Source organism: Barbatula barbatula, assembly GCF_947034865.1.
Source record: "Barbatula barbatula genome assembly, chromosome: 20".
In the NCBI taxonomy this organism is placed as follows: Eukaryota; Metazoa; Chordata; class Actinopteri; order Cypriniformes; family Nemacheilidae; genus Barbatula; species Barbatula barbatula.
Window position 1 is genome coordinate 21,152,962 of NC_136783.1, and position 23,461 is coordinate 21,176,422.

General features: G+C 41.5%; 5 protein-coding genes across 5 annotated transcripts; 1 reads left to right on the forward strand and 4 right to left on the reverse strand.

Moving 5' to 3' along the window:
• Positions 1-823: 823 nt before the first annotated feature.
• eif4a3 (eukaryotic translation initiation factor 4A3) lies at positions 824-5,683 on the reverse strand. The gene is made up of 12 exons (XM_079483458.1): positions 5,024-5,683; positions 4,420-4,492; positions 3,317-3,383; positions 3,178-3,240; positions 2,956-3,088; positions 2,752-2,832; positions 2,492-2,633; positions 2,092-2,230; positions 1,562-1,677; positions 1,370-1,477; positions 1,160-1,287; positions 824-1,032 (listed from the first exon to the last, which is right to left on the reverse strand). Exons 1-12 carry the CDS (start codon positions 5,175-5,177, stop codon positions 1,016-1,018), a joined length of 1,221 nt encoding a protein of 406 aa, XP_079339584.1. The 5' UTR covers positions 5,178-5,683; the 3' UTR covers positions 824-1,015.
• Positions 5,684-7,473: 1,790 nt separating this feature from the next.
• Positions 7,474-9,195, reverse strand: rpl37a (ribosomal protein L37a). The gene is made up of 4 exons (XM_079482454.1): positions 9,114-9,195; positions 8,199-8,327; positions 7,720-7,802; positions 7,474-7,634 (listed from the first exon to the last, which is right to left on the reverse strand). Exons 1-4 carry the CDS (start codon positions 9,114-9,116, stop codon positions 7,571-7,573), a joined length of 279 nt encoding a protein of 92 aa, XP_079338580.1. The 5' UTR covers positions 9,117-9,195; the 3' UTR covers positions 7,474-7,570.
• Positions 9,196-10,024: 829 nt separating this feature from the next.
• On the reverse strand, positions 10,025-16,483 carry pfklb (phosphofructokinase, liver b). Its single transcript, XM_079482458.1, has 22 exons — positions 16,251-16,483; positions 15,700-15,773; positions 15,543-15,620; positions 15,010-15,199; positions 14,646-14,811; positions 14,463-14,507; positions 14,282-14,390; positions 14,089-14,184; positions 13,778-13,870; positions 13,556-13,681; positions 13,385-13,449; positions 13,242-13,305; positions 12,992-13,138; positions 12,389-12,459; positions 12,172-12,259; positions 11,946-12,098; positions 11,704-11,868; positions 11,532-11,593; positions 11,337-11,448; positions 11,123-11,222; positions 10,779-10,884; positions 10,025-10,443 (listed from the first exon to the last, which is right to left on the reverse strand). Exons 1-22 carry the CDS (start codon positions 16,330-16,332, stop codon positions 10,296-10,298), a joined length of 2,340 nt encoding a protein of 779 aa, XP_079338584.1. The 5' UTR covers positions 16,333-16,483; the 3' UTR covers positions 10,025-10,295.
• Positions 16,484-16,784: 301 nt separating this feature from the next.
• Positions 16,785-18,743, forward strand: cfap410 (cilia and flagella associated protein 410). The gene is made up of 7 exons (XM_079482923.1): positions 16,785-16,998; positions 17,134-17,152; positions 17,366-17,412; positions 17,505-17,734; positions 17,810-17,957; positions 18,033-18,129; positions 18,240-18,743. The coding sequence occupies exons 1-7, from the start codon at positions 16,817-16,819 to the stop codon at positions 18,378-18,380; spliced, it is 864 nt and encodes a 287-aa protein (XP_079339049.1). The 5' UTR covers positions 16,785-16,816; the 3' UTR covers positions 18,381-18,743.
• Positions 18,515-23,345, reverse strand: orc2 (origin recognition complex, subunit 2). The gene is made up of 16 exons (XM_079482922.1): positions 23,081-23,345; positions 22,784-22,936; positions 22,521-22,607; positions 22,341-22,433; positions 22,237-22,268; positions 22,094-22,151; positions 21,506-21,675; positions 21,339-21,437; positions 21,145-21,254; positions 20,932-21,064; positions 20,741-20,837; positions 20,493-20,639; positions 20,183-20,354; positions 19,280-19,341; positions 19,001-19,119; positions 18,515-18,920 (listed from the first exon to the last, which is right to left on the reverse strand). The coding sequence occupies exons 1-16, from the start codon at positions 23,157-23,159 to the stop codon at positions 18,837-18,839; spliced, it is 1,695 nt and encodes a 564-aa protein (XP_079339048.1). The 5' UTR covers positions 23,160-23,345; the 3' UTR covers positions 18,515-18,836.
• Positions 23,346-23,461: the final 116 nt, after the last annotated feature.

Genomic DNA, 23,461 nt, shown 5'->3' on the forward strand with positions numbered 1-23,461 from the left:
ATAAAAGAACAAAATTAAGAAATATGAAATATTAAGAAATCTGCTGTCCAGTTAAAAAGCTATTGACTACATTTAAACAAAATCCACTAAATTCTGCACAGGCTGTTTCCGAGTCACATCCCAACACATTTAATATCACCATGGTAACATTTGGACATTGATGTTTTTTTAAGGCTTCACTGCGTCTGATTGTATGAAGCTGTAAAACAGTGTTTGTAGAGATGACCGTGACAGTAAACACAGACTCTGTGGTGAAGGTGAACATGATGTTATATCCTGATGGAGCGTGAGATCGGTCACTCAATGACTGTAAATAACCTCATTAAAGGATTGAGCTCTAGTGGACATTCACAGCCACCGTACAATCAAACGTTTTAATTACAGTGAATACAGAACTGTGGTACTGCAGTTTGAAGAACAGAGATGAAGTACATGTTTACTCTGAAGGATTTTCTGTCCGGTTTTCTTTTCACATTTTTAAGCAAAAATAAACTATTGATAACCAGTTAGACATAAAATGGGGGGATCAATTGGTCAATATTGCACTATTAATATAATATCTATATGTAGTACAGTTGTAATTTAATGAATACAGGTTATGTGCAATAACATTTCAATATAAATATTATATTATACTGCATTATATACTAATGTTATTTCACTAGCCACTAGACAGGCTGATAACCAAACACGGGCCAAGTGTATGCGTCCCATGAAACCATCTATAATCACCAAATAAGATCTGCACACTACACACGTTTTCATACTCAATGACTGCACTTCAATAAGATTTGGATTATTAAATAACACAAATCAGACCATAGACTGTGACAAAGATTCTTTATTTACAAAATCCAATGAAGAGCATGGAACAGCCGCTCCTTAAACACAATATACTCGCTCAAACTACATAAAAACACCAGAGGAAATTAAAAATAACAAAATGACTAGAGGTGAAAAAAGATCAGAATGAGAATAAAACGGTTATTGGAAATTTCAGGCTGCATTCAACATCTCAGATCAGATCAGCAACTGCAAAACAAAAATCAAACCGAACTCAGCTGCTAAAGATTTACAGTATAATGTCAAGATTGTTATAAATAATGGTATTGATTGAATGTTATATAAATAAAAAGCTGAGCTGTGTGTTGAGACTCACCATTCATGGGCATTTCATCGATCTGTGTGGAGTAGTACTGCTCAATATCTCGCAGGATACGAATGTCATCATTCTTCACAAAGTTGATGGCCACACCCTTCCTGCCATAACGCCCCGATCGACCAATCCTGACGTGATAGGTGAAAAAAAAAAATCAAACACAAACTCTATGAACACAAGTGTGTGAGCGCTGGATGGGTGTGTTTGTACCTGTGAATGTACAGCTCTCTGTTGTTGGGCAGATCATAGTTGATGATGAGAGAAACTTGAGGAACATCCAGACCTCTGGCCCAAACATCTGTGGAGATCAACACTCGACTACACACACACACACACACGGCATTAACACCCGATTACAGCCTCACACATACACACGTTACGAAGTCCTGAGTTGATGTTTACCTGGCTCCAGATCTGAACTCCTTCATGATAGACTCTCTCTCTTTCTGTGGCATGTCTCCATGCATAGATGACACGGTGAAGTTTGCCTCTCTCATCTTCTCTGTCAGCCAGTCCACCTGAAACACACACACACACACACACTCACTTCAAACACTACACAAAACTCTGATAGTGACCTCAAGCAGATGATGTCTAATCAGATAGAACTGCTCCTGAAACGAGTGCACATTTACACCACACGTTCAGAAAATAATCAGCTAAACAACAGAAGTCTGTAGTCAACAGAAAACAAACCTGTGTGTACATGTTCACCTGTATGTGTGTGTGTGTGTGTGTAAACAAACACAAGTAAACACGTACATGCAGGTTTGTTTCATGGTAGACTACAGACTTCCCTATATGATATTTTCATATATTTCATTCTGTGGCTAAAACGAACCCTCACAAAACATTATATATCATTAAACCTGCTCAGAAAATAAATCTAGATGAACTTTAATCTAGACTCTCAGTGGTTTAAAGAGACTGACCTTGCGTTTGGTGTTACAGAAGATGACAGCTTGTGTGATGGTCAGCGTGTCGTACAGGTCACACAACGTATCAAACTTCCACTCCTCTCGCTCAACAGCCACGAAAAACTGCTTGACCCCCTCCAGAGTCAACTCATCACTGCAGACGACGAGAAACACATGAAACCATAATGCAGCTTACAATTTCAATATTTAATATGTTCAGACAAACTTTTTGTGTAGATATTATTGTAAAATTAACTTCAATCGTTCTCCCACTGTTACCATTATGATAAAAACGATAAACAACTCAACCAGTGAATTACAATGATTTTACCACAGCTAAAAACTGCCTTTACCAGAGTCATAATCACTCCAATTCTGATTAATAACACAGAGAAGCACTGAAGCAGCTTCTCACCGTTTGACCAGGATACGGATGGGGTCGGTCATGAACTTGTTAGTCATTTCCAGAATCTCATGGGGCAGCGTGGCACTGATCAAACACACCTGAGTGGCCGGAGGAAGATACCTGTACACGTCATATATCTGCTCCTTAAAACCTGTCCAAAAAAATACAGCAATCTTTCGTCTCGTGCAGTCACATGTTTTCATATAGGAAGAATAATAAGGTTATCTGACAGATTATCCTGTCACAAGAGAGAGTCCTTCTGTACACACCTTTGTTAAGCATTTCATCTGCCTCATCCAGAACCAGCATCTTAATGGCACGTGTTCTCAGACTCCTCCTGCGGATCATGTCTGGATGAAGAAGAAACAAATACGGTGAGACACAAACAAGATTCTTCTGCATATGAAAATGTATAAAGATAAGCCGTTTATTAGTAGAAACCAGTTACAGGATGAAGAGAAATGCAAACTCACCAAACACTCTTCCAGGAGTCCCGGCCACCACATGCTGACCGTAGTCCAGCTTTCTGATGTCTTCACCCACATTTGTGCCTCCGATACACGAGTGACACTGAACATTCATGTAGTCACCCAACGCCAGCAGCACCTGCACAACACAAAATACCATCAGTGATCATCGCTGGCTAAGAGCGGACATGTGAGGCTATAGTCAGCGTTTATAAAGGTCTCTTGTACCTTCTGAATCTGTCCTGCTAACTCTCGAGTTGGAGCCAAAATCAGAGCCTGAGTCTCTCGAACCTAATGTGCAAAACAGAGTTATAACATCTACACATAAAATCAACATTAAATCACAGGGGGATCACGGCTCACGTACCTGGATGTCCAAACACTGCAGAACTGAGATACAGAATGTGGCTGTTTTACCAGTACCAGACTGTGACCTGAGAAGAAGATGGATGATTTATTATTAAATCGCTTTCCTGTGGTTAGAACAAAAGCTAGTCTCAGCCTCAGACGTCACGCCTGCGATCTGTTGGCTGAATGTCTGTAACATCCTCTAACCCTACATTCAAAGTCGTCACCTGATTGGTTAAATTTCACAGGATTTCCAGGAGACGCGTTTTAACGGTCCATCAGGAAACAACACAAGGCCGTCTGATCCAAGAAGTAAGATGTCGTGTTTACAGCGGTTGCTATAAGAATTCATCACGATCGACTAAACGCTTCATTCTTAAAAGTATGCGAAGATCATGGCATAAACTTAATTTAGTTGCTGTTAACTTTGGACACGTTTGTGAATTTCCACCGGTCTGTTCGTGCGGGGACATTTCCACACCTCATTTAGGAGGCTCAAGACGAAAAATGGTTGATTGCTCTACCTGTCAGTCATACGGCCTATTGGGCGGACCTTGACCAAATAAAGCACCGAGAAGTTCCAGACCTTCAGTATGTGAGATAGAGATGAGAAGTCCAGATCTTTTCAGCAAATATGTTCTTTCGGACAGTTCGTTTCAATGAACCGGTTAAGAAAAACGGTTTATTTGTGCACAAACGTAATGACGCCATTTGCTCAGAATCAGCTTTTCCACTCGTGCTTATTATCAGCAGTTCAGTTCCGCGTGCAAGTTGCGGTCTGCTGGAGTTAACATACTCATGCACGTCAAAGACTAACTGAAAACAAAGTGGATAAGTGCTTTCTGGAGACTTGAACCCTTTTCAACGATTCAGTGGGATTTGGTGAACCAGTTCAAAAGAACGATTCCTTTTGCAAACCGTCCATCACTAATGCCAGACTAGAGCAAAGCTAGCAACTCCAAGGTCATGGGTTCGATCTCAGGGGATTGCATATACTCAGATACAATGTCAAGTTTAATGCAATGCACGTCACTTTGGATAAAACCGTCTGCCAGATGCATCAATGTAAATCCCTCATACTTTTACAATAAGGGTCACAGTTATAAACAAACGTCGACTTACTGGGCAATGACGTCTCTTCCCTTTATGATCTGTTTAATGGCTCGCTGCTGAATGGCTGATGGTTTCTCAAAACCTGACGACGACAAACATTACAAATGATGAAACAACAATTATTTAAACCATTGGAAACAATGAAAAGAAACACAGTTTGCAATGCACAGAGATTTCTAGTGTAACCCGAACAAGCCTACTGGGAATTGACTATTATAATTTAAATTCATTTACAGATACTAAAATCATAAATGCTTGAGAAACATGAATCTGTTGGACTGGACAGAACTAATGAGTGTCGAATACAAACACAAAGAACATACAGACGGTATATATCTTAACGGACAAAATCACAGATCCAGATTTACACATTAACATGTTACACACACACACACACACACACACACACACACACACACACACACACACACACACACACACACACACAGTTTTGAAGATGGTCTCTTATATACGTTACACAAACAAACAAACACATGTCCGCATATAAAAACAGGTTTAAACTGATCTTTACGGTCCAAACCGTCCCTCGTCCGTTCAAAACACTCAGTATCGCCAATAAACCGTCAACCACTCGGTTATGATGCATTTATACCGTATGCGTAGATCCCGCGCAGTAAATCTTCCCTCAGGCCCATCGTGTCAAACGTCGGAGTCACATCGACTTCTTCACTGGTCTCGAACTCGATCTTGGTCATGTCTTCCTCCTTCATGATCCTTTTCCTCACGGGAACGGGGGCTGCGGCCATTATTGCGGTCAGATTTAATGTAAACGCGAGTAGAAATATGAAAGCGCGTCTACAGGCCGAACGGAAGAACGCCGCGTGTGTCGCCCCGGTGACGCACAATGCAGGAGACGCTCGTTGATGTCACGTGAGATGACTCCGCCCACTGTAGACAGATAATGTGTTAATAATGATTGTAGAACATGTCTACATTGAACTCTGACGTGTATAGATAATAAAGGGTCAATAAGTTAAACACGACAGTATATTTTACACTGAAAATGGACCGATCGGTGTACTCCTTAGGAGTATCGCGAGAGCGACTCAAAAGCTGTGCTTCGGATTAGCTCTCGCGATACTCTAATGTCATAAATGGACAGAACTGCGCAGCGCCGTGTGAACTCGAGTACACAGACAGGAGTAAAATCAGGAAGATATCTGGAAGAATGTCAGTAAACAACCAGATCTTATCCCCCATTAACTGGCACATATGATGAGATCTGTTTGGTGACTGACGTCCTTCCAGATATGTTTCTGTGTTAAACAGAACAAATACATTTATAGAGGTTTGGAAAAGCCTGATCGTGATTAAATAATGACAGAATTTCATTTTTGCGTGACCTGTCCCTTTAAACCTGCAGATTGTGACAATAAGAGTTTGGTTCCAAAAGGAAATCAATAATCACCTTTTTGTTGTATTTTGTGAATTATTAAGGCCTAAATCAACACAAACCCACTGCAGGTTGATTGGTATTAATTGGAAAACATGATTTTTGAAAACAGTAATCTCAATGATCTCATTTTGGAACCAAACTCTTCAAATACAGGTTTTAAATCGGAAACCAAATCTGTTTCTGAGTATTAACTAATTGCATTTAAATTTAAAGTAACGCTACACCCAAAATAAAACATCATTCACTCCCCGTCATGTCATTCAAAACCTGTGACTTTCTTCTAAAGAACACAAAAGATATCACTGGTAGCCAAACGACATTGAACCCCATTGACAGACACAGGTGTTCCACCTCAAGACATTTTTGTGTGAACAATCGTATGTTGAAGGGAGTGTCAATATAATCGCCATTTTAAAATAAAAACAATATAAAACCAATCTGCGATTATTAACTACAGCGATTATTACCAGTGTCACAGTATAGTTTTTCAAAGTTAAGGGTTATAGCAGGGATTCCCAAAGTGTGGTGCGCGCACCCCCAGGGGTACGCGAGCTGCCACCAGGGGGTGCGCGAGAGGAAAAATGTAATGGCGATCTGTTTTTTTAAGTGGGATTTTTCCATACAATAAAAAAACATGAACAGTAAACATTTCCTTTGTAATCGCTTTTATTTTAAATAAAAAACTATAATTTATTAGTTTTTGATAGAAACGTAGAAGAAGACCGCAGCTGTCTTCTTCTACGTTTCTACACTGCTCTTATTGTCGCACTTGAAAAGTTTCAGATTGATCCTCGTTTTTATTGAGCCTAGGCCTATTTTATCTATTTCGGAGCCTATTCTCTTTAATGTTGTGGATCGTTTGTAACTTCATTGCAATGTAATTCAAGGTACCGTCATTCTAATTTCCATAACAGTTGTGTTATGATGATGATGATGCTAGCTCCACGGTCATTTAATAGGCCTGGCCTATTGCTGCAATGTTTCTTTTACGCGGCTGAAAATAACCGTGTTTTCTGTTACTGAGCCTGTGTCTGTCACTCGTCCTCTTAAAAGTGGAAGCTTGTGCGTAGCTTTGTTGTATTATATTGAAATTTTGTTGATGTTATTGTCATGCGTGTTTTGTTTTTTTGCGCATGATTAAACATGAGTCTTTATATGGCGATAAAACAAATCTTTGTTGCGTTTTTTTTAAGTGGGGATTGGGGGTGCGCCAACCCTGTTGGGACATAGAAGGGGGTGCGCAGGAAAAAAAGTTTGGGAACCGCTGGGTTATAGTAATGCAATTATGGGTTTTGGAGAAAAACACCCCAGAGTACTTTGTGTATGAAGATTTTCTGTGGTACAGTCTGCGAGATTAAATAAATTCCAAGTTGCTTTTAACATCAATTTAGTGATTTTACCATTAGTTTCAATAGAATAAACCCTTTAAAACTTTATGGGTGACTGGTTTTCCAGACAAATATTTTAACATATAATCTGTGAAGCTGTACTGAATTATAATTCAAGTCTAATAAGCGTTTTAAAAAACACCATCACTGATCTCTTAGGGTTGCTCAAATGAACCTGAGCACTTGTGTCAAAACAAATTCATTCCTCCAGGTGAAACCGAAATGTCTTTCCAGGTCATGAAATAAAACAGAACAAAATCCCGCTCAAGACTCATTTATTGTGAGATGTTCAACGAGTCACAGAGAAAACAGTCCAAAACGAGGTGGTGATCTGTACAAAAACACATCCTGACGCTCACTGGTCCTTCAGCTCCCTCAGTCTCTTGATGGCAGATTTCACTGTAACGGCTGATGTTGTGCTGCAGGACACAAAACACATCATCATTATGTTATCATCATCATGACATCAGTGCTCAGTTTCTATTAGAATTCCCTCATTCTTACTTGTACATCCAGGCACCTCCAGCAACAGTTTTCATGCAGGATCCACAATGCCAGATTCCAACAGCCTTTCGCTTCATCTTAGTCTGGATCAGAGCACAAGAGAAAACAAACCTCATTAGAAAACAGATGCATCAGCAAACACCAGAATTATAACTATAATGAAAAACGATCATTTGTATGAAAGTTGACGCAACAAGAAAAAGAAAACATCACAGATATCCATCATCATGCTAACAGGATTATCAGTCATCTAGGGCCTGATGCAAAAGAAAGTTGTGTACGCACAAAATGGCCATTAAAAAAAACCCAACATTTCCCTGCATGCATCAGGATTTTAAAATATATATTCTAAACGCAAGTATGTGCACACCGATCCGGCGCTCTTGACTGAGTATGCACACACACATCAGAGATGAAATGTACATCTACAGTATATCGTTGATAAGACGACAAGCTCGAGTGTCTTGCGGGTTTCTCACCTTTCCACAGAAGGAGCAGGTGTATTTGGAATGCTGACTGATCTCAATTTTCTTCACCATTTTCCTGAGGGACGCACCGTAACGGGTGCCGTACTTCCCCACGATTCCCACCTTCTTGGTGCGCTTAGCCTGATAGAAAACAAGACGACATTAACACACCAGGAATTTCTCAAATTAGCTCTAAAGCAAAAGCTTCGTGTTTTCTTAGGGAGTGCAGCTCAATGCGTTTACAACACAAGTCACAGATTCAATCCCAAAAGAAATGTGGCTTGTAAATGCAGAACAACCCATTTGTTATATACACTTATGAACAGGAAATTATTTATATGAATATTTATTTATTTATTTAAACACACTGACACTTGAACAACACTAAACAGGAATCTGTCCCGACTAAATCAAACTCATGAGGACGCGTTTTATAATGATGAATATCATTTATATGACACACACAGATGAAGGACAGAAACTACAGTTAAGAGAATCTGCACATTTCAATTATTCTTATTCACAAAACCAATGACGTCCACTTGCACTACATTATGGATTTGGCACAGATTTTATTTCAAAGTGACCACTGCCTTCAAATCACACTAGTCTCCGTTTGACCGCCATTAAACAGACCAAACCATTATAACACTGGACACTAATGTGAAATAACGTCATTAGAAATATCACGTCTGATGAGAAACACGTTTATTTAATCGACATAAGTGGATTTGAAGAGCGCGGACCGAGCAGAAACCCGAATAATCATATTGGGATGTAAAGACGTTATCGTGATCTATACCGACAACTAACGCATCGATGATGTTTAGTCGCCTTTATAAACCGTCAAACACAGAGAAGAGTGAGTAATGGAAGTTAGTTTCGTCTGATGTTTGAAGATTTCTCTCACGGCCTACAAACACTCACCATTTTAGCTGTGGAGGTGCGGATCCAAAAGAGACCGAGCAACCGCGCATGCGCGATTTACCGGCGCAGACACTGAAGCATTGTGGGATAGCGGAGGACAGACGCCAGCATGCAGCGCTGTTTTCTAGTTTAGAGATAATAAGTGAAGAGTTGTGTTCCTAAAAGAGATAAATCCGTTTTAAAAAATGTTCAAAAATCATGTTTTTTATCGTGCAGTCTGATTAATATCAATCAAACGACAGTTGGTTTGTTTTGATTTGAGCCATAATAACTCCAAATATACACAAACATGATAATATAATAAAAACATGTTTTTTTAACGGAGTTCTCCTTTTGGAACCGATTTCTTCAAATATTCTACAATTCTATATAAATTATTATACAAAATAAACATTACAGGGTCTGTGATGTTTGTACACATTAAAACGACTATTATAAGTTTTTTCTGTAGTATTCACAATCACAAAATATGTTTCTCTAATCTCTAGACATTTTATCACTTTACTGGTTATTTTCATCACCAAAGCAGCATAAAGGACAGCAGTTTAGTTATACATCAGAAAATAACTTTATTAGGTTTTATTAAAGAACATATTTGAAAGGTTATACAAACAGATCTGAGAATGTGATCATCTGTAAACATGATTCGTGGTTAACAATTGGCAGCATTTCTACAGGACAGATCAAGAAAAATTACTGAGGATACAAACATCACACAAGGAATTACAGAGACAATTCACATTAAACAGAAATAATAAAACACGTTGCACAGTTTCACCACAGACCAGATTCAAAGACTTCCTTCAGTAACACAAGAAATCTTCCTTCGTGCACCCACACATTCCATATGAAAGTGTTAGTGATTGGTGCATATAAACACAAATAACTAATATATATATATATATATATATAAAGCAAATCAATTCATTACAGTATTTCACATTTGTTAAGGAAATGTTACAGCAGACCAGTAGTTTAAAACAAATAAATACAAGACAAAGGAACAAGGAAGGGTTCGAAGCACTAACACAACATCACATAACACTTTTTATTCATTTGAAATGTAAAGAATACTGTTGTTAATGAATAAACACTTATGGAAGCATCACCGTTCTGATAATTACTGTGTGGCTATAAAAGTACAGTTAGCAGCAGGACTCAAGAGCTCTTCAGGGTGAGCTCTTAAAATCCAGTCTCGATGCTGAGGCTTCGACGGGTCACGTGTTCAATCTCTCCTGTCACATACTCGTCAAAGCTGGTCTGATGTTTCGCCAACATCTTCAACATGGGCCGCAGGTTCAGCCACCACTGCTCCTTCGGCATTCTGTGCCTGAGAGGAACACGCACACATTACAGTGATGATCATTAACATCCTGCATACTACACTTGAAAAGCAGAACTGTATATAACAGTGTGCAGAATGCAGTACTATAACATAATCTCAGTATATTACATGCTCAACTGTCTCCAGTTACCACCTCAGAAATACAGTTTTGTGTAAAAATACAGTACTCCGTGTAGTGTGCTATTGTTGCTATTTCGTCAATCAGGCATTTCTCTCGCCCCGTTAAATCTCATTTAGTGAAAGTGTGAAAATAAATATATGTGACGTCAACTGATTATAAGCCAATCGATTATGCATGAAGTGAGACATGTAATACTTACTCAAAGTCTGTGTGTGCTTTGAGCTCCGTGACGGGACTGAAGGACATCACTTTCTTCTTCATGCCGATCACACAGGCCGTATCAGGAGCGTTAGCAAACACACGGCCTGAAAACACACAGACTTTATCATCTAATGACAAAATTATGAAATCAATATCATAATAAGCAACATTATTATATATAGTCACTAGAGTTATTTGAATGACTCAAGATTTTGTATTTTGGGCCTGAATGCTAATAAAAATTCCCTGATAAGAATTATTTTCTTTTCAGTCACATTTTTTAACTTTAAGGTAACTTCTGCGTTTACAGTATATGTGTTGAGGAGCCTCGCTGTCTCTCACCCTGTCTGTAAGTATCTTTCATCTTCTCTGTGAGCCACAACACAGATTTCACCCCCATTTTAGTGCCAAAATTCCTGTCAAACGGTGTGGGCACTCCACCCTAAACAAACAAACACAAGAACTTTCATAAGAAACACATAGTTAACCATCCTTACACCAATTCAAATATGAAAATATATCTTGAATGAACGATTTTTCAGGGGCTTTCTCTCACCTGCTGCAGGTGACCCAGAACGTTCACCCTGCAGTCGAAGACGCCTTTCCCCTCAGCCGAGTAGAGATTATGAATGAAATCTGTGCTAAAGTGTTTGTGACACTTCTCATTCCTACAGAAAACAAGCCGGTCATCTATCACCAGAACACAGCAAAATAAAATCATCACATGCTGTGGGATCGTGGGCAATGTCACCTCAACACGAGTCCGCGCTGAATATCGTTCTTCATCTTCTCTCTCAGATGCTCCACGTTTGTCTGCGAGGAGTGAACGTATCACAGGTTTAGCACAATTACTGATGACGTCATTGTCCGTGACAGTTAAATTAGACCCAAAAACATAGTTTAGATGTTTGTTCTCCCCACACCTCCAGCTCATGGATGTTGAACGACTCCTCAAAGATGTACACAGCATCCGCGCCCACGGCGATGCCTGTGGTGGTTGCCAGGTAACCACAATATCCTCCCATGGTTTCCACGATGAAGACGCGGCGTTTGGTTCCAGAAGCAGACTGCTTGATTTTATCACAGCTCTTGAGAAAACACAAGTGAAGCTCATTTAGCTGATCACGGGTCTGTTTCATGACACACAAGCTGTACGGCATCTCACCTCCATGGCAGCGTTCACGGCGGTGTCTGTGCCCAAACTGAAGTCTGTGCCCGGCACATTATTACTGATAGTAGCTGGAATCACACACATGGGGATACAGAGCTCATCATAATGACCGCGAGCCTCCACGAGCTGAAGAACGCCTTCATACGCCTGCACAGAGAAATAACACTCAGAAACAACAACACACACACACACCATTTCATAAAGATTCTGCATTCTGTACCTCAAATCCACCGATCACCAGCAGAGACTGAATGCTGTACTTTCTTATATTTTCCACAATGTTCTCCATACAGGAGTTTGGAAGAGTTCTGAACAATCAGATCAGATTATGTATCCAACAGTCTGAGATATTGAACGTTTTACAAGTGCTAGCTTTAAAACAAATAACACAGTTTTATCTTAAATATTTAAGTGATCCGTTTACAGACACAACTGACCGTTTGGTGCCCAGCAGCGAGCCCCCCTGTCCCGTCCATCCTGCTACATCATGCCAGTGATCCTCAGTCACCTGCACACAAACACACGTGTCACTTCCTGTACTCACTTCACATTAGAGATCGGCCGGAATAGGTTTTTTTTATAACCGATGCCAATGTTTAGAGGTCAGGGTCAGCTGATGGCCGATATTTTGAAGTTTTCCCCTTCATATGTATTAAATATATAAAACAGGTCATTTAATAAAACGGTCAATTATTTACATAAAAGTTTTAGAGCACTTATCAAGCTGAATTTTTCAAGTTTGTTGGATCATAAATGTAAACTTAAATATGCATTTCAATAAAATAAATTCAACTTTATATATAAAAATCTATTAAACTGAAAAAAAATAGTAGTGCTGCAAAAGTTTTGGCTTGGGGTCTGCAGGACGTTCCACCACACCAATAACACGAGCAACCCGCAGATCTGCCCGACTTTAAATCGGTGCTACTAAACCCACGGATATTGGCCTGATATATAAAAAAAAAGACAAATATCTGCCTTATATATCGGTCGACCTCTACATCAAATGACACACAACATCATGTATGTGTGTGTCTCACCGCTCCATTGGCCAGACCCTCAAATCCATCATGAATGGTGTAAACTCTGTGACCCTGAGCAAGTCCCACCCTGACCGCTGACCTCACAGCGGCGTTCATGCCCGCGGCCGGAGCGCCGATGTTCAGAATAGCCATCGAGTGATCACTCTGAAGAGAAACATCAAACACACTTCTGAATGCTTATGTATGATTGGATGATGTAATGGTGATGTTATTGGTTCATAATTAGTGTTTTAGAGAATGTCCACACCTGTGACTGAGATGGCTTCTGGTGAGCTAAAAGCTTGTATGTGTTCCAGTTGCTCTCGAAACTTCTGAAGTGACGCAACGAATGAAAAGATTCATGACAGAGATTCGTTCACATCGAGAATGAATGAATGAATCAGAACTCACTTTCCCCGCAGCTGAATGGCTTCTTCGAATCTCTTCTCGTTCATAGCTTTCTGAACCTCTTTAGTCTAAACAAACACACAATGAATCCCTGATTGTGAAATCGTTTCCGTGAGTCACGTGTGTGTTTGTTGGTCACGTGTGTGTTTGTTGATCACATGCGTGTTCTCTCACCATATTGACACACTCCATCAGTGGCACCCGCATGGCCTGATTCCCTGACAGACCGATCACACACGCAGACGTCTCAGGAGTCGCTTCCAACAGCGCCACCACAGCCTCCACACCCATCTTACTGCTCTACACACACACACAGACGCACAACAACTTGTGTACAGTACACTAAAACAAACACAACAACCTGCTGACGTGCAGCTAAACTCCTGCTCAACTCACCAGAACTCTGTCAAAGGCAGACGGTGTTCCACCTCTCTGAACATGACCCAACACAGTGACACGCGTGTCGTAACCCAACCTCTGAACCACCAGCTACACACACACACACACACACACACAGAGAGAGAGAGAAGAGAGTTTTTGTATTGATGTTTTATGTGTAATGCTTTGGCATTATTTGTAACAAACACAATGAGATTAAAGGACCTTTGGAAAACTTAAACCAGGAGAGAAAGAGATCGAAAATGTGAACAACAACAACACACACAACAGAATCAGCACATCTTGTGAGGTTTGATTGACAGTCTCACATCTTTAACGTAGTTTGATGAGATCGGCTTCCCCTGTTTGTCAATGGCTCCTTCTGCGATGATCACAATATTCAGACGAGAACCTTTACTGCGACTCTGTAAACACACACACACACACACATCAGTGATTGACAGATGTGTGACGCTGTTGGATGACATAATGAAAAGAACTCATTAAATATAAAATAATGACCTCTCCCAGTCGAGCACACATGTGATCCTCCCAATCGTCCTCTGGTGGAGCTTCTGGAATAAAGAGCCAATCAGCACCAGACGCCAGAGCTGAGACCACCGCTAGATACCTGCAGAACATCAGACACATCAGATCACTGAAGAACATTAAAGCCAGAAGAACATCATCAAACAGGACATACCCGCAGTGACGACCCATCACCTCCAGTACAAAAGTTCTCTGATGGCTGAGAAGAACACAGAATCATGTGAGTGAACAGCTTTATGTTACAAACGTGTGTGTGTGTGTGTGTGTGTGTGTGTGTGAGAGAGAGTGCGTGTATGTCTGTGATGGCGTATGTGCGTGTCTCTGCATGTATGTTGACCTTTGCGCAGTGGTGCTGATGGCATCAATAACCTCCATGATTCGATGAAGGGCAGAATCAGCTCCGATCGTCATGTCAGTTCCACAGAAATCATTATCAATAGACCCCACCAGACCCACAATGTTCAGATGTGTGTACTGCTGCGCCAGAGAGTCTACGATTCGCCCTGAACACACAACAACACGCACAACACATCTGTTACATTGATGACATCACACAGGTTAAAGGTCTGTTCACATTATAGTGATAACCATAAAAACAATTCAAGAGAATAGCGAGGTTCACACCATAACTATAACGATAAAGATACAGGACTTTCTCATGTAATGAATCAAACATCTGGTGTGTTGTTGTGAGGTGTGACCTTGTTTCACCAGCTCGTCCAGCAGGTCACTCCACTCGCTGCGGAAGATGTTTGCTCCCGTCAGACTGCCGTCTCCTCCACACACACACAGATTGGTGATGCCGCGCTGGAGCAGGTGAAACGCAGCCGCCAGTCGACCCTCTCGTGTGGTAAAAGCTTTACAGCGGGCACTGCCAATGATGGTGCCACCCTGACATACATCACATCACACCCATCAGCCATCTAATATTATCATACGATTATTTCCGTGCAACTCAAGAAAGGAAGTCGTGAGAAAATCAAGAGGAAAAAAGTATATTTGTGTGAAAAACAGGATCGAAATCAAATCACATAGATTTCTCACATGCTATCTAACATACTAATAACACTGAACAGAGTATGCAGTGTGTCGTGTGAGATTATCATGAGCTCAGAAAGAGAACTCAGGGTCACCGAGGTCATGTCACGGCGGATTTCCACCACACTATAAACACGGCTGATTTCATCTCAATCCAGAACATGCGTGACCGAGCGCACATGCGTGTCACACTCACAAGCTGAATGATGTTGGTGACGCTCTGCCAGTTGGCGAGTTTGATGTGATCGCCTCCGTCCACCAGCCCTTGATAACCCTGAGAAAAACATTCATGAGTTCAACAGCGTCACAGAACCTCGCCGACGCTTCAGTACGTGTGAGGTGACATCACTTACCTCGTATATGAGGTAGACTTTAGCACCCACATAAATGCCCATGCGTGTTACTGCACGAACAGCTGCGTTCATACCTGCACAAGACACACACACACACACACACACACACACACACACACCATTGTGAGTCGGACTGGTTAACCGGTCAATGTTCACTGTGTGTAAATGAGCTGACCGCTCATGCATGTGTGTCAATTTATTCACATGCACACTTCATGAGCAAATAAATGTGGATCACACGTGACATGCATGAAAACTAGATGCAAAGCTGCACGGACAGGTTACATAACACTCATGCGCGAGCTCATGAAAACACAAAGACTTCTGGGAAGGAGCCAGTTTCCTCTGTGCACACTAATTCACATACTCGATTATAACAGAAACAGTTCGCAGCGTGCATGTTGTCTTTCTGAGCGATTGTGATTAAAGTTGAATGTAAATGTCACTGCAGGTTGTTTAAATGTTTAAATGAAGCTGTAAATCATCACATTCATGTCGAGCTGACGGACGCGATCAGGCTGAGATTGAATGTTTGTTTTAATGTCACTTACCCTGCGCGTCCCCGCCGCTCGTCAGGACCGCGATGGCTTTACCCGCGCCGCTCATCCGCAGCTTCTCAAAGTCCACGAGCATGACGACAGAGAACCGACAGAGAACCGAAAGAGAACCGACACAAACCCGTTAATCACGAAAGATCACTCTGACTGATGAGCCTCATTTCACGTGCACCGCGCTCGTGCACTGCGCTCAGCTCAAGAGGCGTCGGTCTCGCGAGCGCGCACACGTCCTGCTCCGCCTACTGTTTGTTTAAATCGCATTCTTCTCGAGTTTTTAATCAATAAGTGTTTATGATGTATATGAATGACCTTTTTTAAAAGAACTCAGGCTGTAATCAATATGTGTACACTTACACAAACACATTAACGGAACAGAGCGTTTCCCTTTGTATTTGTTATTTTAACTTTGGTTTTATTTGTATTAAAACATGGTTAATCTTTGCAAATGTCGTTCAAACCAAAGTTACTTTTGTATCTTTTTTACTTTTATGAATTGACACATTGAGGGATGTTCACGTGTCGCCCTCTGCTGCTCGTGAGGTGAACCGAGCGCTGTTGTCATGGACACGGGGTTACGCGCATGCGCACTGGCAGACGTCATGTTCGCAGGAGCTCCACAGATCCACGGAGACGAATTGAAACTCGAGAAACTTCATTTCAGCGACATGAAACTAACACGCAAACTCGTCCTGGCTCGAGCGAAAGCGTCAGACCTCGACAGTGTGAAGAAATTAAACTGCTGGTGTGTTTTCTGCGGTTTATTAGCGTTTAGCCTCGTAAACATCATTCTTCACGTGCTTGTGTTTTAATCTGTGGATTTATTTGAAGATATCTGTTGAATGTGCGTGTTTATAAGGTCATTTCTCGTGTTTTTCAGGGGCTGCAATCTGACAGATGTGAGTCTGAATCTTTTTCTTCTGATGCCGTGATGATGTCACAAAATATGATCAGATAACATTAACATTATGTTCCTTCTCCATGATATTAACGTTGTACGCTATAAACTTGCCATGATGTAATGTGTGTGTGTGTGTGATTGTAATACCTAGTGTGCACCCTACCTAGGCAGCATTCTCATGTGGCCCTGCTGTGATCATGTTTTTTCACAGATATCGATATTTTTGGAAATCCCTAACATTGAGGTTCTCACACTGAGGTTTGTTTGTGTCTTTGTGTTATGAATGAGTGTTGGCAATGATGAAAATCATCATGTATCTATAATGTCTCTCTCTCTCTCTCTGTCTGTAGTGCTAATAAGATCTCATCTCTGGAGCACATATCATCATGTCAGCATCTCACTGAGCTGTATTTGAGACGTAACAACATTCAGAGTCTGTCAGAACTGAAGCACCTGAAGCACTTGACCCGTTTGAAGGTTCTGTGGTTAGCGGAGAATCCGTGCTGTGATTCTGACCCGACCCAATACCGTCTGACCGTCCTCAGAAATCTGCCCGGACTGCACAAACTCGACAATCAGGGTCAGTTCACATGACGTTCCACACATTATAAACTGCAGAAACGTTTTGATCAGTGTTGAATTTCTGCTCTTGCAGCGGTCACAGAGGAGGAACTCATACTAGCATTTAAGGAAGGGGAGGAGCTTGTCACACCTCCAGGCTCCGCCCCTGTCCGCTCCAACAATGGCCTTACAGAAGCAGACTCCGAGACTGACCATCTTAATTACAGCATGGAGGAAACCAAGTGAGATCAGATGTTTCTAGGGTGTCCCATCTTATTTAACTTGTCTGTGCTGATGTTGTGAGTTGTTGTGTTCAGTCAAATTCGTGCTCAGCTGGGAATGAAGCTGTTGCCCAGAGACAAGTTCCCATCGCTGTCGTCTCCACTGGAGCCCGGAGAAACATCCAAGAGAAAGGTACAACACAAACACTGAAGACACGCCACAAATATATTTACTGTTGCGTTTCAAAATGGTTTGAAAGAAATGAAATGCTTCATCGTGTGAACGGTTTTGTTTGTGGACAGAGTCACACATTGGAGGCGGTTCTTCTCCTGCTGAAGGATCTGGACATCGATGAACTGACGATAGTTCAATCTGTCGCTGAGAGCAAACTGAGATCACGGAGTCGACAGAGAGAGCGTCAGAAATCTTCCATCTGCATGTAAAAATCTCCCCCAGCCATGATTGAGCAAAATCTAAATATTTCCATACAGGAAATAATAACGACATTAACGGTCTCATATAATAACTTTGGACGAATATTTTGAAACGAACACTAAAGATCTCAGGCCAGACGCTAAGTGTTTACACTCTTTTAAAACAAAGAAAACCCATTCAGACACTTGACAGACGAGTTTCACATCATGAACAAAACATCACATGTAAAGTTTGCATTCGTGTTTGTTCCCATGTTGCCTTCTGTTCAAACGAAAATACCTTTCTCTTGTTCTTTAACTCCAAATATAACGTTTCCTTTCAATATTTATGAGAATGTATTTTTATATGTAAATAAACTCAGGAATATGCACAAGAATGTTTATTGGTTCTTCTCCATGTTCTTTTACAGTTTTATGTACATGATTCATCTAATCTATAACACAGCGGCAGTGCTTCTGCAGAAGTCAGTCTGTATCGCTCCTCTCTAGAAAGTCCGTCAGTGTCCCGTTATCAACAGGGATGAGCAGATATTCCACCCCATCTGCACCCTGACACACACAAACACATCACTGCTCAGTCATACGCGTTACGTTTGTATTAACACACCAAATAACAGAAGCGTTCTGACCTTCTTGGTCCGGATCAGTTTGTGATCTCTGAATTCAGTGAGCTGCGTGCGAAGCGTGATGTCACTGTTCACCAGGAAAGATTCACGACAGCGCTGGTAAAAATCCTGGAAAGACAAACCTGAAGGAACAGCAGAAACAGAAATCACTGAAACACACAAACAGCTTTGACTTATTTAAATGACTGAATCAGTTTAGACACTGTCAATAATGCACTTTTAATCTGCGATTCAAGTGAAACACAATGAATTTAGACGGTCAGTGAGTGGTCAGTATCATACCTGTGTATGCAGGATTATCTCTGTTCTCCAACTGAAACTCTGCCAGTAATCTGAAGATCCCCCTATATGAGACACACGCCAGATACAGATGGGTATCATTAAGATTATTAACAGTATTACTGCTCTCTGGATCTTTAAAGGTAGTCTTATTAGTTCTTTTGGATATTTTATTATAAAACAATAAGACCAAAAATAAAGAATGTATGAATAGCATTAGCATTACAGATGCTCCGGTCTTTCATAATTTAGCCCCAGGGCTCACAGGGTTTCGTCTCCCTTCCCTACAGATGACACCTTCTAAACATCTACTACTACCAGAAAAGTTAAAGTCCCCGTGAACCGGAAGTTGCGATTGTTTTTACTTTTGCATTTTTATGCATTTCTGAGTGAAATGGAATGGCCGTGGATTTAGTCTTTCTCTGCGATTCGATTGGATGTATAAAAACAGCCATTGTGTTTTGAAATGGAACTGGCAGCAGTTGAAGGGGAGGAGTTGACAGATGCGCCGCCCAAGCCGTCTAATATACATCATTTTTAAGACACAATATGTAAATTTGGATCGCTAGATGGCGCACTTTCAAATGACCTAATGTAGGAGAGTGGAATTATGGGATGTGGTTTTCACCATCCAGGGGCGTATGGAGATCGCCCATCATGTTCACAAACGAGGTAATGAATGAATTTTGAATGAGTATGAGCAAGTTCTTTTGGGATATTTCATAACAAAATTCTTCTATATTTTGGCTTTGAAACAGTTACATTACAGGATAGAAGTGCATTTTCATATTTTAATTTAAGATTATGAGGGCACACTCATTATAAAAAGAGAATGACCCACATTGATAAACGATTTAGAATAAATGCTGCAATATTTAGGCATTGCAGGATGTGTGTGTGTGTTACCTGGCGTTTGGCGTGAGACTGCGCAGGACGTGTGTCAGTGAGCTCAGCGCGAGCGCTCCCGTCTGCTGGACAAGCAGCGAGTTCTCATACGAGGTCTCTTCGGTGTAGGGCATGTATGTGGTGGTCTCGTACCACAGCCAGTTAAACAAACTCATCTTCGCTTGATCCCAGACTGCGAAATACACAGATGACACGTCACACACATGTGTAGCACACTCAAACATATGAAATATACTCAGAATACAGCAGATATTATCCATCTATACTATCAAACAGCTGTACAAGTCAGTTCACACAAACACACACTTACTGAGCGGAGCGTTGATGTGGTCGATGGAAGCCACCACATGCATGTTGGGAATGGACGCCAGCTGTCCCAGTGCCTGCTGGTTTCTATCACCTCTCAACATGGCTCCGTCAATGTTATTAATGATCAGAAAGATGTGATTGTCTGGGTCTGAAAGAGTTACACAACATTCAGAGTTTAATCCTTTACACTCAATACAGAATCTGAGAGTGAGTCTTTAGCTGAAGGTTTGTGTTACAGATGAGCGATACCTTCTTTAAGAGTGTTCACAATGAAGTCGATTTGGTCACTCGGGTTACGGAACATCCCATCATGCTCCAGAATATCTCCAGTGATGCTGTTTAATATCTACATGACGTCACACCACAAGAACAGATCAGATCTTTCACTGTGACATCACAGCTGATGTGTATGAAACACACACGTACACAAACACACACACCGATTTGAGCGTCATGCTGGGAAAAAAGCCGTTGACCACCAGATGATCAAAGTCTGACAACATAGACGTGCGGAACTTCTCCAGTAGAAGCTTCTTTGACCCCAGACCGAAGATCAGGATATTAAAACCCATGCTGAAACATTCACAGATTAACAATGTGTATCATCGTTTTGACAAACACAACAACACACACACACACACACACAACTCAACTGTAGCTGCAGCATCCACTTGTTGAAGTTCTTCTCGTGTTTCTCATTCAGCTGTTTTATTTCTTCAGTGTAACACTGAGGCTTTTTAGCCAAGAGACTGAGCAGAGTCTCCTACATACACACACAAACATCTCAGTCACGTTACACAACAACACAAATCAACAACTACACCAGAGGATCCGGACGGTCCCTCACCCGATCCAGTTTAGGTGTGTGGAGCTTCTGAAGGGTCCGATCGGACGTCAGAACTTTAGAGCTGCTGTGAGCCTCGAAATATTCATCCACCAAATCAGACTGGAATGAAAGGTCACAGTGAGGTCAGTGTAAGGTCAGCGTGTCAAGGTCAGTGCTGAAATGTTCACCTCAGGTAGTTTCTTGTTCTTCTTGCTGGGTGTTTTATAGAGGGCACTGGCTGTGGTTTTGCTGGGTGTTTTGGGCTGGACGTCTTGCTTTGACTCAAGTTCTTCAGCTTCATCTTCCTCAGAGTTTGATGGCGAGAGATCACTTTCACTCTCTGATCTCAGTGTCGGTGCTGGATAACGTTCACCAACACAATCAGACATGAAACTTCAGATGCCCGTTCATAAAATTAAGACCCACTCAACCATGACATAAGAAGGCAGTAAATGTCGTTGATTATGTGGAGAATGTGAAGCTGACGTAAAGCCCTATGTTGCATGTTGTAGTGGCGCCGCCATCTTGGGAGGATCATACTCCACTACCATTATTGTTTTGACATCTACGGTTATTTGTTTTGTTTGATATATGGAGAAATCAAAAGTAAAAGAACTATTGGCATTTCCGGAGAGACTTTGCATTATGCCAGCAAGACCGACCTAGCACTGCACTGAACGCACAAGCAGCCATCCTCCCAAACTGGGGCAACATTCAACACGGCGTGACGTTGATTAACAAGCTCTATAGAGTGTGTACAGTATAATGTACTGTACCTGACATGCGTTTGCGGAGTCTGTGGGGCGTTGTTGAGATGAACTGCACTTTCTTTCCCTGATCACAGAGTAAAGAGCGTGTAAAAAACAATGACATGATTCAAAACCCTCCAGTGATCCAGTGTATTAATACATCGGCTCACCTTCTGAGGAGTCTTGTTCTGATTGGCCGATTCTGGAAAGCGAAAATAAGAGTCAATCCTCGAAATAAGAGGCGGTTAAAACAGCATGACACAACAAAACAAACTTTTTGTGGCGCGGGTCGGGCTTGTAGCATCCTCGTTTGTGTCTGATGTGCAGAACGTCACGCTTTTCCCAGGCGTCCGGGCCCATTCAGACGCTGAACACAGAGCGACACGCATCACACAACTGTCATCACATGAAACCGATCATGTCACATGTTAACACGGAGGGTGAACGCGCTCACCTATCCGAGACAACTTATTGGCTCGTTTGATGGTCTGAAAGGTGAAGACAGAAGATCCGCCGGCTGACGCTCCACTTTCACGCTCATCTGTTGAGCAGCAACATTAACAGAAAACACAACAACATCAACAACAACAACAACAACAACAGATACACACAAACCCAACAGATCTCAACTCTTTTCCTTTTACACCTCCATTATCTTCATGAATTTCTTTAGCACTACAGAACAACTTTAGGCGAAACGTCCGAGATCAAGTTGACCTTGTGTGTCGGTGCAGAGAGCTTCCATATAGTTCTGCTCATTCAAGACATCTTCATCATCATCACCATCATCCTCCTCAGCAGACGTCTTTGATTTCTGAGGGGTCTTCAGGGTGACCAGGGTTTGAACACCCCCGTGAGCTGCTTTAACATCTACATTAACACGTGTGACATATTCACCATCAATAACACATGACGCACTGCTGACATCTTTATCACATCGTATGCGTGTTCATGACTGCGACTAACAAATCAAACTCGAAACATCTTTTGACGTCAGATCATAAACACGTGTACCTTGTTGTTTCTCCACAATATGATCCAAAACATCTTCATCAGCCACGAACCGAACCTCTAAACTCTGTTTTTGCGTCATGTTGCAGCTTATAAATCAAACTTAGATCTTCAACTTTAATATTCGCATCACAGATGTGTTTTTAGCAACGTTGATGTTCATCATAAAGATTCATTTAGCTGAACTTCGTGAACTCTCTTCTCCATCACGCGCCACAGGAAACGTTTTAAGGGACGTGCAGCGCGACGAGAGGATCACGTGACACTCTCCGACGTATCAGAACGAGCCTTAACTAGTAAACTCCATCTCCCACAAGCCCGCGCGTCAAGCCACACGCAAGCCTATTCTGAGCAGTTTCAATCCAACGAGTCGTTTTTAAATGT

Excerpts from the sequence above, each read along its gene's own strand:
- eif4a3 (XM_079483458.1), bottom strand. The coding sequence starts at position 5,177 with ATGGCCGCAGCCCCCGTTCCCGTGAGGAAAAGGATCATGAAGGAGGAA. Across the intron at positions 3,384-4,419 it reads GGAAGAGACGTCATTGCCCA|GTCACAGTCTGGTACTGGTA; the intron begins GTAAGTCGACGT and ends TCTTCTTCTCAG. Across the intron at positions 2,231-2,491 it reads ATCCGTATCCTGGTCAAACG|TGATGAGTTGACTCTGGAGG; the intron begins GTGAGAAGCTGC and ends CGTCGTCTGCAG.
- rpl37a (XM_079482454.1), bottom strand. Across the intron at positions 7,803-8,198 it reads CCTGCTCCTTCTGTGGAAAG|ACTAAGATGAAGCGAAAGGC; the intron begins GTGAGAAACCCG and ends GCTCTGATCCAG. Across the intron at positions 7,635-7,719 it reads GGAGGTGCCTGGATGTACAA|CACAACATCAGCCGTTACAG; the intron begins GTAAGAATGAGG and ends TGTGTCCTGCAG.
- pfklb (XM_079482458.1), bottom strand. The coding sequence starts at position 16,332 with ATGCTCGTGGACTTTGAGAAGCTGCGGATGAGCGGCGCGGGTAAAGCC. Across the intron at positions 13,306-13,384 it reads GCCATTCAGCTGCGGGGAAA|AAGTTTCGAGAGCAACTGGA; the intron begins GTGAGTTCTGAT and ends GCGTCACTTCAG. Across the intron at positions 12,099-12,171 it reads TGGTGATCGGTGGATTTGAG|GCGTATGAAGGCGTTCTTCA; the intron begins GTACAGAATGCA and ends TTCTCTGTGCAG.
- cfap410 (XM_079482923.1), top strand. The coding sequence starts at position 16,817 with ATGGACACGGGGTTACGCGCATGCGCACTGGCAGACGTCATGTTCGCA. Across the intron at positions 17,413-17,504 it reads ATTGAGGTTCTCACACTGAG|TGCTAATAAGATCTCATCTC; the intron begins GTTTGTTTGTGT and ends CTCTGTCTGTAG. Across the intron at positions 17,958-18,032 it reads TACAGCATGGAGGAAACCAA|TCAAATTCGTGCTCAGCTGG; the intron begins GTGAGATCAGAT and ends TGTTGTGTTCAG.
- orc2 (XM_079482922.1), bottom strand. The coding sequence starts at position 23,159 with ATGACGCAAAAACAGAGTTTAGAGGTTCGGTTCGTGGCTGATGAAGAT. Across the intron at positions 21,676-22,093 it reads ACTCCGCAAACGCATGTCAG|CACCGACACTGAGATCAGAG; the intron begins GTACAGTACATT and ends AACGTTATCCAG. Across the intron at positions 21,255-21,338 it reads ACACACCTAAACTGGATCGG|GAGACTCTGCTCAGTCTCTT; the intron begins GTGAGGGACCGT and ends GTGTGTATGTAG.